This window comes from Urocampus carinirostris, chromosome 4 (assembly GCF_059441175.1).
Source record: "Urocampus carinirostris isolate Australia breed hairy pipefish chromosome 4, RoL_Ucar_1.0, whole genome shotgun sequence".
Classification (NCBI taxonomy): domain Eukaryota; kingdom Metazoa; phylum Chordata; class Actinopteri; order Syngnathiformes; family Syngnathidae; genus Urocampus; species Urocampus carinirostris.
The window spans coordinates 25,825,424-25,841,225 of NC_142352.1; the positions used below are offsets into that span (position 1 = coordinate 25,825,424).

Consider the following 15,802-nt stretch of genomic DNA (forward strand, 5'->3'; position numbering starts at 1 on the left):
TTAAGTATTCTTTGCCTGCTAAAATTTGAAACCAAATATTAAAACGCTATAAATAGAATGTGTTTAAATACAGCCATAAGCTGTAAACTCAATCTTAGATGTTTTCGCAGTCAAGGAGGAATAATAATAAAAATAATAACAATAACAATGAATCAAGCTGACGGAAGTCACTCTGGAGTGTTAATTAGCAGCGATTATTCAAGACAATCATTCGTGCAATTTAAAAGTATTAAAAATAAATGACAGAAAAGAAAAAAATCATCGTTGAATAAAAGTGTGCACAAATCAAGAAAACGTGAAGATATGTTTTGTAACGCACACCTATCGCAAGACAATAATTATTATCATAACAATCTATTTGTTTTTAAAGAGGGACTGAGCAGAAAAAGACATAGGACAAGAAGAAAATAAAAAGGCAATCTTGTGTCAACTTTTTGACAACAATCCAAAGTTAGAACATTTCAGAAAAAAAACTAAATAACTGACTACTTTTTAAATAATTTTTTTGTTGTTGTTTTTTAACACTGGAAATTTGTCATTTTTATTTTGTAAATCAGTATTTTTCCTTACTGTATTTGTCATAAATTAATAAATCATTCCACTAAATCTATTAGGAAATAGAGCCTAGAATTGAGCATTTCATTGTAGGATGCCAGCTTTTTTGTTGTCAGTATGGCCCAGATCATCTTGATATCCTCCTCTATTTGTGTGACTCGACATCATTTCGACAATTTACTGACCCGTCACAACATCACTATTCATATATATATGTATAAAAAATCTGTTAAAAGTATCTGCTGTAAGGGCTGAGTGGCAGACACAATTTCCCATGACGTCGCTAGAATGTACACAAAAAGTGCATATCAGCTTGCTTTTTTTCCCCCCTATACAATATAATCAGCCAGGAAGGCCTTTCCTCCTTTTTTCAAAATAAAATGCACTTTCTCGACCTATCTGACAGGCCTCATGCGTCATCCTTGACGTCAACACGGAGCCAAAACGGACATATTGCACACAAAAGACATAGAAAAAAAAAATACCGCTCGTTTCTGTCTCTGGCTGCGGTCGGTCCCTGAGACGGCCCCCGATGCAAATTGGGAAACAGTGAGCGGTATTCAGGAACGATTACGCCAAAATGGCGGCGAGAGCTCAATAATAAAAGTTCTTATCTGTTCCGGGCGCTCTCAGCTGCACCAGGACTTGCGGTTGTTGCCTCGGAGGACGGGGACGTGGGGGGCTTCTCCGGAGGTACGGCTCTCGCGGGGGGTAAGGCGCTCTGGTCGGACCAGGACGCCGTGCGAGGGCCGGCATCGGAAGTAGCGCTGGCCGCCCACGCAGCCGTCGTGTTTACCTGGAAAGGGAGGAACACGCCATTTAGGTTTTGAAATGATTGATCCTATCTTTTTATTTTGAAGTGTCACTGGCTAGTTGAGTGTTGTCAACGTAACGGGCAAATAAAAGATTTGCGAAAGCTGAGGGTCAGACTGATCGAATGTGGAAAAAAGGTCAAATGACACATACGGTCAAGTGAACCTAATTGAATGTATTCTAATATGATCAGATAAATTGAGCAATGTTTTCTCATACCTCTGTCAGTAATTTCCATTTTCAAAATCCAAAACCTCATGACATGAAGATTACATGAAAGAAGCCGGTATTGTTCAGGCACCATCAATCACATTTTTTTTAACAAAACAGTTTTGTTAAGAAAGACAGGTTATTATTTGTTTTTATGATCACGTCTCCACCTGAGTGCTCACAAATGAAATATGAAATGCCGGTTTGCTTCAGGCTCGGTCCAGCAGATCAAGTTGATTGATCGGACTCTGTCTGGATCTTTTAGGCCTAATCCGACCTCTGCTTTTAACCGAGCTGGGCATTGTAAACATAATACAGAAAATACAATAACTTTTTAAAAGACGCCTCAAACGATGCGCACCACCTTTTCAGAACATCATTCTGGCCAACGTTTTACCTGTGGGGGAGTCCAGCTCCACGCCCACCCACACGCCTTCGCCAAAGTGAGCGGGACCCACGTAGCGCACAGTGCCAAGCTTGCCGCTCCCGAGGGCCACGCCGGCGCCGTCCCTCAGCCAGTCCGGCACGGCCGCGTCCTGCGTCGGCTTCTGTTCAGAAGGGAGGCGGCGCGGGGTCACGCCTTCGTGATTGGTGGCGTCAAGGAGGGAGGAGGACGAAGAGGACGAGGAGGGAGGTTGCAGGACGTCGGACAGGGTGGCCGTGGAGACGCTGGCCGAGAAGTAGCCGCTGGACGATTGGCTGAGAGGGCTGAGGGGCGTGCTGTCATGCGGGTCATGCACGGGGAGAGGGGGGGTGTCAGCTGGGTCGGGACGCCGTTCTCTGGCTGGCGCTCGCAGGACGGGGGCAGCCTAGCGGGACCCGACAAAACTAGTGTCAGATTTGCCATTGGCAGTTTTTAAAGATGCTGTGTAGTTTCCCTATTCTACGTGTCACGTTTGCCTTTTTTCCCCTTTTTACGTACTACAAACCAGGGGTCGGCGACCACCGGGCCGCAAAGAAAGAAAAATCTGCCCTAATTTTTGCTTATAGGGTATATATTTATGATAACACGTTCATTTTCACCCGGCCCATGGTACAGAAAAGGTTGCCGACCACTGCTATGAACCTCTTAACTTTCGGACCCTTACTGGTAAATATCCTTTTTTTGTTGTTTTTTTTTTACTCATAATGGGGTAGGGGTGACGCAGGGCTACGCATACACAAATAAGTTGCATTAATGTTAGAAGCAGAAGAAGAACTAAACAAAAAGCACCCTACACATCTGAAGCAAGGAATGTTACAAGACGAATAAAACTACAAAAGCAAGTAGCAATTTGTCAAATCCTCACCACGTCCATCTTGACTCGGGTTTCATTCCCTGTTGGCGACATGATTCGTGGGATGATCTGCTGGCCCGGACAACAAAAATAAAACAAAAAGGCAATGGTTACATAGAATGGTGACTTTTTAATTTTTAAATTTCGGATCGAAGTTATAAACCAACGACTTTTCTTTGTATGTGCTCACAGTAAAGCATGTCTATGTTATTTGTCCTCCCAAAAGGAATGTACAGTAAAAATATAACACCTAAAGCAAGGGGAAGCAACCGTTTTGAAGCCGTGAACTAGGTTTTTTGTTAGTGATTAGCACTGAACACAAGTTCAATATTCATTTTAAAAATAACATGATATTATGTTATTACTATGTCATAATAATTCTATTATGAGTGCTAAGTTTATTCGGCATTCAATATTGGACAACTGCAAATGAGATTGCATTGACAGTTCAATATTATGACTATTATTGCGCATCGTTGTTGGTTGTTTTGAATCTTATGAACTGTTTCCATTATTGTCACCATTGGCCCTGTGTTGCGATTTTTGATTCCCAGACTTTTTAGGGCGGATCTGCTTTTGTAATCTAAGATTTAACAAAAAAAAAAAGGGCATAGGGGAAATCCTCAAGAACTGGTTGAAATCTCTTATCTGAGGTTTGGCTTCTCTCCCTTCCTTCTTTGCAAGTAAAAAAATCAATTAATGCATTCCCTCCTTATTTTCAGTGTCCACTGTACCTGAAACTTATCAACCAGCTTGTAATATTTTGAGGCTATAGTCATCAACCAAGACCTTATGCCAGTTAGGAAAAAACAAGCAAACACAGGGACCTTACACTCCAGCACTTCCTCCCGCCCTATTCCTCCTACCCAATGTGTTCTGTCCCAAACAGCTTTGATAAAAGCAGATGGTTGCGAAGGAAAATAAAGCATAAAGGCTCTTTGAACCAGAAATAAGAGCTTAAGCCCGAGCTAGACACAAATATGGGGTTGACTTAGGGCTAAACTGTCAACCAATACATTGGGGTCAGGCCGGACTTCTCACTCGCTCTCTTTTTATCATCATACACCCAACCAAAACATCATGCCAGTTAGAAATCAAATTTCCTCGAAAATAACAATGGCTAATTGCTGATGAGCTATTATTAGGACCATTCCGCGGGCTACTTGTGTTCTTTAGGGCTACAGCGGGTAGCACGTTGGTGACCCCTGGTCTAAACTAAAAGCAAAGTATTTAAAACCTTCTGGAAGAAAAAAATAAAAATAAGGGTATCCATCTATCCATCCATTTTCTGCACCCAGTTTTCCTCACTCGGGTTGTGGGAGTGCTGGAGCCTATCCTAGCGACTTTGGGCAGTGGGTCAACCTGAACTGGTTGCCAGACAATCAATAAGGGTACGCATTTTCTTAAAACAATTTATTACCCAATATTATAAAACCCTTTTGGGTGTAGTCCACCTTTGCCCACCTGTTGGCCATGCAGCAATGGCCTCAGCTCCTTCTTGTCGTCACGTACCGGAAATAACGACTTGAGGAGTTTGGGCATCTGTGGTACCAACGCCTTCACTGAAAGATAAGAGGCAGCAAGTCCTGAACGACCTGAGGGAGGGAGGGAGAAGAGAAAGAAGCAGAAAAGGAGGAAGTAAGCAAGGAATTGAGGAGGCAGAGCAAGATTTGACAGATTAGCGGAGAAGTTGAAGAACATGGCGCAAAGACTGGCCAAAAAAAAAGCATTGCAATCAAATGTTTAGAATTGATGCCATTTGATTGATACAAGGGATCTTATCTGGTCAAAATCATTGATTCAGCAGAAAAAGCAACTGCAGAAGAAGACAAAACCAAAGAACATTGTGCAGAGGTGGAAAGGCCTCATAGGTTCACCTTGCTCAGGTTCTTGTGTGTTCGGTGAGCTGATGGCAGTGAACGAGGAAGATGGGGGTTGCTGTAAAGACGGCGGCGAGGGTGTGGTTGGGCAGTAGGTGGAGGGAGATGATGCCGGACGGGGGAGCGTGCGATGGTAGGCAGAGGGCATAAAGATGTCCTGCTGGCTTTCCCAGCGACCCTGAACAACACAAATAAAGACAACAAGGTCATGTCCAAATTCAACTTGAGCAGGAAATTTGGCGTTGACGCCTTTAGCTGCAAAATGTCGACAGCGCTGTGCCCTTCATTTATTCACCTGAAACTTTTTCCCCACCTCCTCTACGTTGCCTAGGTCATGTGTTTTCGGATTACGAGACCAATTGCAATAGCGACTACCATAGAGATGGATAGCGATTACAAAATGGCACACATTTACTACTGTGCTGGTAGAAAAATGCAAATGAGGACCGCATTGTGTAAAATGTGAGCCAGGTTTTTTTTTTTTAACAGTGTCAGTGTTGTTGACATTGGTGGTTGCCGTGGTAACAGACCAAATTGCATTCGCTTGACATCGTTCCTTGAGAATTAAAGAAAACTAGTCAAAGACGTTGCCACAGTCTTTTGCATTTAGAGCGCATGTGTTGTAGAAAAAGGTAGCTTGTGGTTTTCCTCATTCTGTCACACACTTGAGGAATTGGGCAACATGTTTGATATTCAAGGCTATTGGCGCCACGCTGTTTTCCATCAAAAAAATGCCCCCACAAACCTCACACCAAAAACAAAATGCCGTTAGCCAATGGCGGTGCAGGCGGCTTGCGTCAAGTGTGCGCTGGGCTTAATAAACATTTCATATGCACTGATGCAAACATAATTTAACAGATAATGTAAACAACTTCAATTGTGACCACAGTTATTATATTAGTCAATGGTAAAGGTCTATCTAATGAGTGGGTGTTACCTTGTCCTCGAGCAGGCAGGTGGTGGACAAGTCTTGTCGACTTCCAGACAGCTGAGGATGAACAGAGACTAAGTGAATACTGATAAATACAAAAACAAATGTGACTGCTGTCTATTTGTGTTAAACTACAGCCAAATCAAATATATTAATAACTACAATCAACCCAGGAGTTACCAATCTTTGTAAATCTACTTTTTTGTTACAGATTACTGAGAAGAGCTACAATCGTGATATGCGTTTCTGCAACAAGTTATTACTATGTTGTTAATACTCCACTACTATGTTATTAATAGGTTGTAATGATTACAAGTAGGGCTAAAATAAGCTATAACGGGTTAGAAAATCATATTTGCAGGAAAATCACTATGAACCAGTTGGCAGGCTACTCAGGTGTTCTTAGGGGGGTACTGCAGGCACCATGTTGTGACCCCTGATTCACTTGAAATATTTATTGAAATATTTATATATTTTTAACTCCCCAAAAACGCATTGAAAAAAAATTGTATATACACACACACACAGTGTGTATATATATATATATATATATATATATATATATATATATATAAATTATTATTTTTTTTACCTAATTGTATTACAAGCGTGTTATAAAGGCTCTTGTAAGAATTTTCAGGTACCCCTTTACTCTCTGCCTTCCCACTTATATTGAAAAAAAAAGCCTTCAGACTTGAAAGTTGTCTCATTTGCATCAAAATAGTTCATTTAAAATCTTACCCTGTTAACTGAGGGAGAACTGAGGCTACGTCTGTTGCTTCTTCCTCTTGCTGCAAGCTGCTCTTTTACGGTCACCTCCTGTAATTAAAAAAAAAAAGATAATTGTCAAAATATTTTCTTATGAATACATCATCAATAAGAATTTTGGTTAGGTACAGGAAGTCAAGATCTACCAAATAACAGAACACAATCAAATTCTTTTCGCAACAATGATACGTGACATTCTTTTCCTTAACTAAACAATGTTTGAAATAACAATAATGCCACCTGAAATTGTTGCCTGTGGTCAACGTGATTGGGGAAGGGGATTTGTGATATTGTTTTTAGTAAAGAAACATTTTTAAATGATATAAAATTGTATTTGTATCACAACCATCCTTCTTCGTGATGCCTTTTTAGGACTTGTAAAATGTATTCTCTGGTTAAGTGTGTACCTGTCTGAGTCGGTCAAGGGTGAGAATATTTTCCAGACTGAGGACGCTGCGCAGATACTTCTCAATGGCTGCTTCATCGTCAGCCGACTCGCTGCTGTTGGCACTAGCAGCGAGATGTGCAAGCAACTCCCTATCCTCTGATCCAGGAGCATCCTTGAAAGAAAAACACATTTTTCAACTGTCTTTCCACAGGATATAGAAAAGTACACCCCCTGGGCATGACATTAATCTGTTCTTAGGTGGGAATTGCAATGTGAAATTGCTGCATGGTAGGGAATAGAAACTTATGTTGCAAGCTAATAAAAACAACAAAATACTTGTCTACTGTATTACAAAAACAGTGTGGCAAATAAGAATTTAATCAACCACCAATTGTGCAAGTTCTACTTCTTGAAAAGTTTAGCGAGCCCTGTATTTGTAAACATGGATAAATCTCAACTATGAGAGGCAGAATGCGGGAAAAAATTTGAAAATAACATTGATGATTTTTAAAGAATTTATTTCAGAATCAAAGTTTAACATTTTTGTTTACCTACTAACAAGCACAATTTCTAGCGGTAAGAGGTTAAACTTCTCACGAGGTCTTGTTACCTGTATTGATGGCACGTGTTTAAACTTATGATCAGTATGAAAGACACTTGTCCACCACCTCAGTAAGTCACACCTTAAACTCCACTATGGCCAAAACCAAAAAACTGTCGAAAGACACCAGTGACAAAATTGTAGACTTGCACCAGGCTGTGAAGACTGAATCTGCAATTCGTATAATGCTTGGTGTAAAGAAATCAACTGTAATTATTAGAAAATGGAAGACCTACAAGACCTCTGATAATCTCCCCTGATCTGACGCTGACAAGAACGATGAGCAAAAATCCCAGAACCACAAGGGAGGACCAAGTGAATGACCTACAGAGAGTTGGGACCACAGAACCAAAGGCTACTATTAGTAATGCGCTACAAGGGACTCAAATACTGCACTGCCAGATGTATCCCCCAGCTGAAGCCACCACACGTCCAGGCCCATCTGCGGTTCGCTAGAGAGCATTTGGGAAAATGTGTTTTGGTCAGATGAAACCAAAATATAACTTGTCTGGAGGAGAAATAATACTGAATTACATCCAAAGAGCACAATACCCACTGTGAATCATGTGGGTGAAAACATCAGGCTTTGGGGCTGGTTTCCTGCAAAGGGACCAGAATGAAAAGAATGAATGGGACTTTGTATCGAGAGATTTTGAGTGAGAATCTCCTTCCATCAGCAAGGGCATTGAAGATGAGACAGGGTTGGGCCTTTCAGTGTGACAATGATCTCAAACAAACTGCCAACACAAATGAGTGGCTTCGTAAGAAGCATTTCAAGGTCCTGGAGTGGCCTAGCCAGCCTCCAGATCTCAACCCCAGGAAAAATCTGTGGATGAAATTAAAAGTCCATGTTGACCAAAAACATCCCCAAAACATAATTTCTCTAAAAGAAGATATGCATGGAAGAGTGTGTTGAACTTGTCAAGATTTACTGAAAACATTTGGCCTCTGTTATTGACAACCAAGGGTACATAACAAAGTATTAAGATCAACCTCTGATAATGACCAAATACTTATTTTTCCACCCAGATTTGCAAATAAATCCTTTAAAAATCAAACAATATGATTTTCGTTTTTTCCACATTCTGTCCCTCGTGGTTGAGGTTTACCCATGATGACAATTACAGGCCTCTGTAATATTTTCAAGTGGGAGAATTTGCACAATTAGTGGTTGACTAAATACTTATTCACCTCACTGTAATAGCTTTTTTCAGCCTTGGTAAATTGTTTTTAGTTCACATATGCATGTAATCTCTCTCAAAAATGTGAATCTGAAACAAACAATTTTATTCAACTGAAAATAAGCAAATCTACTTTAGGCCTTACCCCCGGAATGTTGGAGACCACCTCAAAGGTGACGCCACATCCAGGGATGGTGCTGCGAGTGGACATTCTTTTGAGAAGGTTATGGGCAAAGCCCTGGCGCCCGGGATTGACATTGACGCAGATTCTCTTCCTCAGCACTAGCTGCATGTCGGCTGGGTGGCTTAGCTGCACCACCACCCGAACGGTGAGGTAGACGCGGCTGTCAGGCCAAGCTCCCCCACGGCTCAGCTGTGGACACTCGTGGACGGTAGAGTCCCATGAGGCCTCTGCCTTCACCTGGGAACAAGAAAATGTATGATTATAAAGAAGCAAAAAAATGCAAGAGAATGTCCTTCCTTGTTTTCTTTACCTCGCCATCGTAGTGTTTGACAATCTGCAAGTCAAAGAAGTCGTCCTCATCTTCACCGCTTAGCGTGGCATCCCAGCCTCCGGCGTCGGGAACCTCGAATTGATCCTGCGAGCTCAGGTCATCAGCTGGGTGCACAAACATGATACATGTACATCTAACATAAAATGTTTTTTTTTTTTTTTTTTTTAAATCATTACATTTTGTCTATTTGAACTTGTTTAAAATTACATTGTGAGTGCTTTGATACAATAAAACCTATTTTTTTCACAGCAATTATGTTCAAAAATAACCCGTGAGACATGAAATCTGTGCAGCCGTAACTTTTTTTTTTTTTACAATTATAAGACAATAAAACACTCCATAGTACATTGACATAAAGTAACCAAACCTTAAAGGCCCAAGAATTTGTTTAAAAAACAAAATTACTGTATATGGTACCTTGGAACATTTATGTATTTCTACCAATACCTAGCCTCTTAGGGACTCGCCAATCAGAATGTAGAACAGAAAGAAAACTGTAATAAGAAGACAGCTTATTCCAAGTATACTTATTAGTATAGAATAGAATAGAATTTACTTTTATTGTCATTCTTTGTAACCATGCACACAAAACGAAATGTCGATACACTTGACCCGTACAGTTAAACTGTAGCGAGCCGATGCAGCCGCAGCCAAACAGGGTGCAGCCATTTTAGTCATTAGGTGACCAAACCCCTCAATTCCAACCCTTAATGCCGAGCGCCAAGCAGAGAGGCAATGAGTACCAATGTTGTAAGTCTTAGGTATGACTCGGCCGAGGCATGAACCAGCGACCTCCCAGTCTCGGAGCGGGCGCCCTACAATCTAGGCTAGTAGTTACTATAGAAGAAAAATATGACGTACGTTTGAGGTTAAGGAATAGGACTGGAATATGAGTCTCCATGCCTGGAAGTGGAACCCTGTGAATAAACACACAAGTCCATGTAGGTGAAAATCAGCATTTGGGAATCTTTTATCAAACCTTGATGAGTTCAGCAATCATAGTTTCTTCAAACCAAAATTGCTGGTATTTATTCATTTCAGGGATACTCTTTCATGCATCTTCAAAAAATAAACAATTTAAAGTCTATCAAAATTAGGAGTTATGGCTATTTTTTTTTCCTGATGTGCGATTGTGTTTCATGGGTGGATTGGTTCAAGATAATTAAACATTTTGGAAACTACTTATAGTAGGTTTGGAGTTGTGATTGGAATGGCAAAATTAAAACCTTCTTTATTTAGCTTCTTAAATCCATCTTAATAAGTCGCTTCCCCTTAAGCCGAAAAACTAAACATACCACTCTGCAGGTGCTCCAGGAATCCCGCTGCCTGCAGAGGGCACCATAACTGCATTCCGCTCTTCAGTAAGTGTCAAGCGCCATTCCAGCAGCTGAGCCTCTCTTTCCATGTCGTCCTCTGTTTTTTCTACAAACAGAAACAAAAATTAACAGAAGAAAAAATAATAGCCTGGTCTTGGGCATTGCTCTGACTAACCTGGTTTGCTGACCAGACTCTGCAAGTGTTGGTCTAAATATTCTTGCCTCTTGGTGAGCGCCGCCAACCACTGACGTCGCAAGCGTTCCAGGTCTCTCTCCTGTGAATGAAAATGTCAAAGTGTCATATACTCGCATTCTTATGCAATTTGCAACCCCGGAAAACCGTTTCACACCTGGTAACTGTCCATCTCATCTCCGTCGGGGCTTATGGTGCTTGTGATCTCAACGCAGCCTACCGACACAGCCAAGATGATTTCCGATATGAGCGGCATTGTGCCAGAGTCCTGAACGGAGCGTACATCCACCTGGATTCTCCTTGCCTGACCCTGCAGGGAAGAAGATGATTTTAATTTAAGACTTCAACTCAAAGGTAAAAAAAAATAGATGGGCTCAGTATTTCAGGCGTACCTGTCGAAGCTGAAAAATTCCGCCTGTGTCGACATCTCGGGCAGGAATGACTTCAACTGGAACAAAGTCTCCGTTCTCATTAATCTCCAGGATTTGGATCCAGAGTTCCAGTCGGCGCATTACCTCACTCCACCTGCAGGGTATAAACAAACAGTTTTCAACATTGTATATAAAGGAATGAAGGCATAAAAAATTAAACATTATGATTACAATATAAAGTTCGAACAATTGAAATTGTCCAAAACAGGAAAAAACTTTCACCTGTCTCGTAGTGTGCGTGTCTTTGCCTGGATGATGCTAAGGTCCCACAGGGCCGGGTTCCTGCCCGAGTCGGCCTGCCTGTGTCCATATACCTCGATGGCCACAGCCCCTTCAGTCAAGTATTCAATGAAATCTTCAGAGACGGACACGGCCAACTCTTTGCAGCTGTCGAACACCACCATGCAGTGCGGGTCCTTGGTGGTGGGGGACGAGGATGAATGGTCCACCTCGGGGGCCACGATGACGGGTTCAGGTTGATCCCAAAATGAGTATTGGCAGAAGACAAAGTTGGAAAGGTACTGGGGGAGACCGGTGGCTTGCAGTATTTTTATCTGGAGAAAACAAGTGATGAGGATTCAGGATTTTTTTTTATGAAACTTACGCTACGAAGAATTTCAATTCTTACCATACAGATGAATTTGCGGTCCTGAATCTCGGAATCTGGGTTGGTGTCAGGATCGTCTCCTCCGGCAATGTTGTCTTCCAGAGCTCCTCCAACCCTAACTACCTCTACATGCAGACGCCCGGACACCTGGTAAAAACGTTTGTGTTAAGGCTTATTTTGACATATAATTGGTGAAATGTATTAGTAACTTTGTACCTCTCCTTTTTGGTTAATGATGGGCACGGCGTACTGAAGCTTGACATCATAAAATAGGCAAGACAGGAAGACGTTGGCCACACCGATCAGGCTGTGGTTCTCTTGCTCATCAAAAAAAGGATCAGCCCGCCGGAAATATGAGCGCATCCCCTGCACGGGATGAGGAACAAGAAAGTTAACCCCAAGTGTTTCTCATAAAAAACTTTTAATGTTAACTTACCGGGTTCTCATTTTCATGCAAGTGATAGTCTTGCCACTCCTGGTAAAGTTCCCGCATGTCTACCAGACGGTTCTCAGTCTTTTCTAAACTCCAAATCTGCTTGCCACGGCAGCGACGGCGCACTTGAATGGCAGGTTCACTGAGTACGGCGTCCCTCTGCACACATATAGACAGTAATGACAGAATTTAGGTCAGAATGGACACAAATTAGGTGGTGTGTGAGCTTCAAAACCTTGCGGTTGGCGTTGAGATTGTCCGAGGGGATCTGCAGGGTTACTCGATACTCTGTGTGGCGTTCCAGCTCATTGGCGATGAAGCAGGCCTCTTGCGCCAGGAGGTTGGCTCTCACAATTTGCTCCCGCAACCGTCTCAAGCTCCTCACCAAGACTGCCTCTCTTCAGGACAACATTTAGAGGAGGGATTGGACATATGAAACTGAACTGCTATTTGGTTATCCTTTGGCATCAATTTGGCAAGCTTGGTGAAGGAATTATAAGGCTTGTATGCCACATTGTTTAATACCGGAGATGGTTTTATTTTTTGTTCAAATGTATGTGTCTCTGAATCACAGCCATAAAAACATTACATCTTATAAAAGTAAATTGATTAGCCCACCAGTCATGTAGTCAATGTAGGCTGTGACACTAACACAAGCCAAACAAAGCATTAATCAAACCATTTATCGGTGTGCGATGAGATTATTAAATAAACTGAAAAAAAGATCATACCATCCATTTCGATGTTTAATGTTCACATACCTGTCTTCACTCCACTGTTTCAATCTGCTCTGAGCGCTAGTTGAATGGCTCATGCCCCCCATGCTAAGCCTCTCCATGCTGCGGTAGTGAGACTGCTGGCCAGCGCTGGGCTGGCCAAATGCTGGCAGTCCCACAGGGGCAGTGGACAGGCGGTCCGGGTTAAGCTTGCGACGAAGCTGCTGTAGCTCCTGCTCATACATCTGCCTCTGGCGCTCCAGGGCAGAGCGTTTCTCCTCTTCGTGTTGTCTTTCCAGGGATTGCAGGACGCTCTGCATGGGGTCTGACAGTAACATTTTTGAGTGACAATAGGTTGCCCTTATTTATTTCAATTCAACTTTTAAAAGTAGTCTGTGCAACTTTCAACAAAAACAAAATCAATTATAGCCTATTTGATGTGAAAATAAAGAATCACGCTTGAATAGAACAAAAATAGAAAGTGAAGGTAGGTCAGTCCACCTTTCATTTGCATATACCAGAAAAAGGATTGGGCTTACCATTGTTGCCTAGAGCCTTCATCATGACTTCAGTCTGAGCAAACTCATAGGAGAAGCTGACCTCGCTGGATACTTCGCTAGCCGAGTCACCATCAGCATCAAGCTGCTCATTGCTGCCACTCTTTTTCATTGCGCTGCCATCGCCGTCCTCATCCTCCGTGACTCGATTGCGTCGTTTAGGAAGGTTGATCCTGCAGAGGAAACGGGTGTATAGCTCTCGTTTTTATGCGCAGCAGTGAACCCCGGCGTCGCAAAACAAGGGCAAATACACACCGGAAGAAATGGTTGTTTCCCCAAAGGATTCGGTCGCCGTGGTGGAGCTTGAGTGGGCATGTAGCCGGAGATCCATTTACACACGTCCTGGTTTGAGAAATTACTAGAATATGACTTTGCTACATTGGAAGAGAGAAGCATTGAAAATGCTTGATCATTGTGTGCTTTAGCAGCAGATAAATCAGGAGTTTACAACTAAGTTCCTGATTGATATTGGTATTTGTTTAGTGCAAGAATTTATCATTTCCGAGTAATTTCCATCAGTATGGATGTTCCAAAGAAAAAAAAACATTTTTGGCACCGCTTATCTTCACTATCGGGGTTTCTGGAGCCCATCCCAGCCATCTTTGGGCAGTGGGCAGGGGACACCCTGACCTGGTTTGCCAGCCAGTTGCCGATCACATGAAAACAACATTTACACAACACCCATACTTAGCGACAATTTGGAGTCACCAATTAACCAGCAATGCATGTTTTAAGAATGTGGGAGGAAACTGAAGTTCCCAGAGGAAACCCACACAGGTACGGGACAACATGAGGATGCCGGTATGGAAATGAACCCTGGACCTCGGCACCGTGGGGCTGTGTGCTAACTGCCCAAACCCCGTGCCGCAAAAAAACAAAAACAAATGTAAGATGCATTTGTATCATCATCATAATGCTATGATCAGTTTGTGATCTTTACCGAGCGTTGGGGAACGGGCTGAGTATGACAGCGGCGTCAGTTCCAATGTCAATTACACAGTGCTCTGCCTGGATGCCCATGCCGCACAGCTGAATGTCTTGAGAGTCTGCTGAGCCCACTTGGGTATGGTCCTCCTGAAAACAAATACTCAAGCTAAGCAAAATGCAGTTTTGGGGATTTTTTTTTAGGTAATATCGGACTTACGGTTCTATTTCTGTTTTACTTTTGTAAAAACAGATAAATAAAGTTAAAAACTTTAACAAAATTTAAAACAAATCAAAAATTACTAGGCAGACTGATTTAATTTAACTCACATATATAGATGAAACATTGTTAAGTGATTATACAGGTCTTGTTTGCACAGTGATTGTTAATCAAGACACATCATCATCGGAAATATTCCAACTTTAATTTATCCAAGAGTGTTGAATGCTGTTACATGATGCTTTTGTTATTTGTGTACCTTTAAATAGTACACCAGCAGTTCATTGAGTGCTGGGTCTGCATTCAGGTTGACCAGGAAGCTCTTGTCATCACCCACTTTAATGCCTGATGACTGGAGGGAAATGCCAAGACTCTCCAGTTGCTTCTGACGAGCCTAAAAGAAAAATATTGCGAGTGAAAATACCTCTCTGGAAAGCAGTTATAGATTTACTCAGTTTTACATCTAGGATAGTGTGGTAATTAATCATCTACTGTGCTGTCAAGATTTCCACAAAAATAATGGGTTACCTGTGCAACCTCCTCTGTTTTGCGAAGTTTATCCTCCCAGGTGACAGTCATTTCGTGAATCAATTTCTCAGACTCTTCCAGGCGCTCCTTAAGTTCTGGCGCTTTTAAAGACTACGAACACAAGAAAAAGACAAGGTAGAAATGTGGTCAAAATTTTGAGGATTATCAAAAGAGATTCTTACCTCGGCTTGAGTAAGCTGTACTCGCAGCTTCTCAACCTCCTCACGCAACTCCCGGATGATGCGAGCGTTGGGATCCTCATTGACGACAGCATGGTTGACGATGCTCTTAGCCCTGTCAGCGTAGCGCAACGTAGAAAGAGTCTCCTCGTAATTGTCGGCCGCTGGGCTCACTGTCGCCACCATTGCGGTGCGGCTGTTTCCGCCAAGACAATCCTTTCGGAGGAGGAAAAGGGAGAATGTAAAAAAAGTAGCCGAGAGGGTGCTGGCAAGTGCATGTTTGTACCTTCAGCAGCCATGTCAGAACAGAGTCTCTGTAAGGAACAAACTTGGTCTTGTTTTTGGCAGTGCCTTGCTCTGCCAGCGCAGAGATCACCAAGCCTAGTGTAGTAAGCGACCTGACAGGCACCCAAAAAAACACAGTTCTCTTTTAAATAGCTTAAAAAATTATATACCAGTCCCTAAATACTTTGCGGAAAACAAACAAACATAATATCAATAGGGTAACAAAGATGTAGAAAACCTTCAGTAGACATTTGTATCAAGTTGGGATAAAGACTTTTTGAAGTACCCAAAATA

At 42.1% G+C, this 15,802-nt stretch overlaps 1 protein-coding gene and 1 long non-coding RNA gene across 3 annotated transcripts in view; one reads left to right on the top strand and one right to left on the bottom strand.

Moving 5' to 3' along the window:
• Nucleotides 1–507: 507 nt before the first annotated feature.
• kif13ba (kinesin family member 13Ba) overlaps nucleotides 508–15,802 on the bottom strand; it is a 43,913-nt gene continuing 28,618 nt past the window's right edge. The window contains exons 10-37 of one of the 2 annotated variants that reach the window (XM_088333972.1): nucleotides 15,510–15,621; nucleotides 15,227–15,439; nucleotides 15,045–15,155; nucleotides 14,776–14,910; nucleotides 14,313–14,446; nucleotides 13,628–13,714; nucleotides 13,355–13,545; nucleotides 12,861–13,140; nucleotides 12,335–12,497; nucleotides 12,103–12,258; nucleotides 11,883–12,032; nucleotides 11,688–11,813; nucleotides 11,282–11,613; nucleotides 11,021–11,153; nucleotides 10,786–10,938; nucleotides 10,611–10,710; nucleotides 10,415–10,541; nucleotides 9,981–10,036; nucleotides 9,099–9,223; nucleotides 8,750–9,025; nucleotides 6,842–6,994; nucleotides 6,408–6,485; nucleotides 5,673–5,723; nucleotides 4,733–4,913; nucleotides 4,320–4,417; nucleotides 2,868–2,924; nucleotides 1,976–2,387; nucleotides 508–1,351 (exon numbers count right to left, since the gene is read on the bottom strand). In XM_088333972.1, coding sequence (XP_088190098.1) covers nucleotides 1,185–1,351; nucleotides 1,976–2,387; nucleotides 2,868–2,924; nucleotides 4,320–4,417; nucleotides 4,733–4,913; nucleotides 5,673–5,723; nucleotides 6,408–6,485; nucleotides 6,842–6,994; nucleotides 8,750–9,025; nucleotides 9,099–9,223; nucleotides 9,981–10,036; nucleotides 10,415–10,541; nucleotides 10,611–10,710; nucleotides 10,786–10,938; nucleotides 11,021–11,153; nucleotides 11,282–11,613; nucleotides 11,688–11,813; nucleotides 11,883–12,032; nucleotides 12,103–12,258; nucleotides 12,335–12,497; nucleotides 12,861–13,140; nucleotides 13,355–13,545; nucleotides 13,628–13,714; nucleotides 14,313–14,446; nucleotides 14,776–14,910; nucleotides 15,045–15,155; nucleotides 15,227–15,439; nucleotides 15,510–15,621 — 4,357 coding nt within the window. In that variant the 3' untranslated portion in view covers nucleotides 508–1,184. Of the gene's footprint in view, nucleotides 1,352–1,975; nucleotides 2,388–2,867; nucleotides 2,925–4,319; nucleotides 4,451–4,732; nucleotides 4,914–5,672; nucleotides 5,724–6,407; nucleotides 6,486–6,841; nucleotides 6,995–8,749; nucleotides 9,026–9,098; nucleotides 9,224–9,980; nucleotides 10,037–10,414; nucleotides 10,542–10,610; nucleotides 10,711–10,785; nucleotides 10,939–11,020; nucleotides 11,154–11,281; nucleotides 11,614–11,687; nucleotides 11,814–11,882; nucleotides 12,033–12,102; nucleotides 12,259–12,334; nucleotides 12,498–12,860; nucleotides 13,141–13,354; nucleotides 13,546–13,627; nucleotides 13,715–14,312; nucleotides 14,447–14,775; nucleotides 14,911–15,044; nucleotides 15,156–15,226; nucleotides 15,440–15,509; nucleotides 15,622–15,802 lie in introns of both variants that reach the window. The other variant, XM_088333971.1, reaches the window with a different exon arrangement.
• On the top strand, nucleotides 9,911–12,706 carry LOC148367152 (uncharacterized). Its single transcript, XR_015850275.1, has 6 exons — nucleotides 9,911–10,480; nucleotides 10,844–10,982; nucleotides 11,065–11,160; nucleotides 11,293–11,577; nucleotides 11,695–11,816; nucleotides 11,922–12,706. It is a non-coding gene; the product is annotated as an uncharacterized LOC148367152 (long non-coding RNA).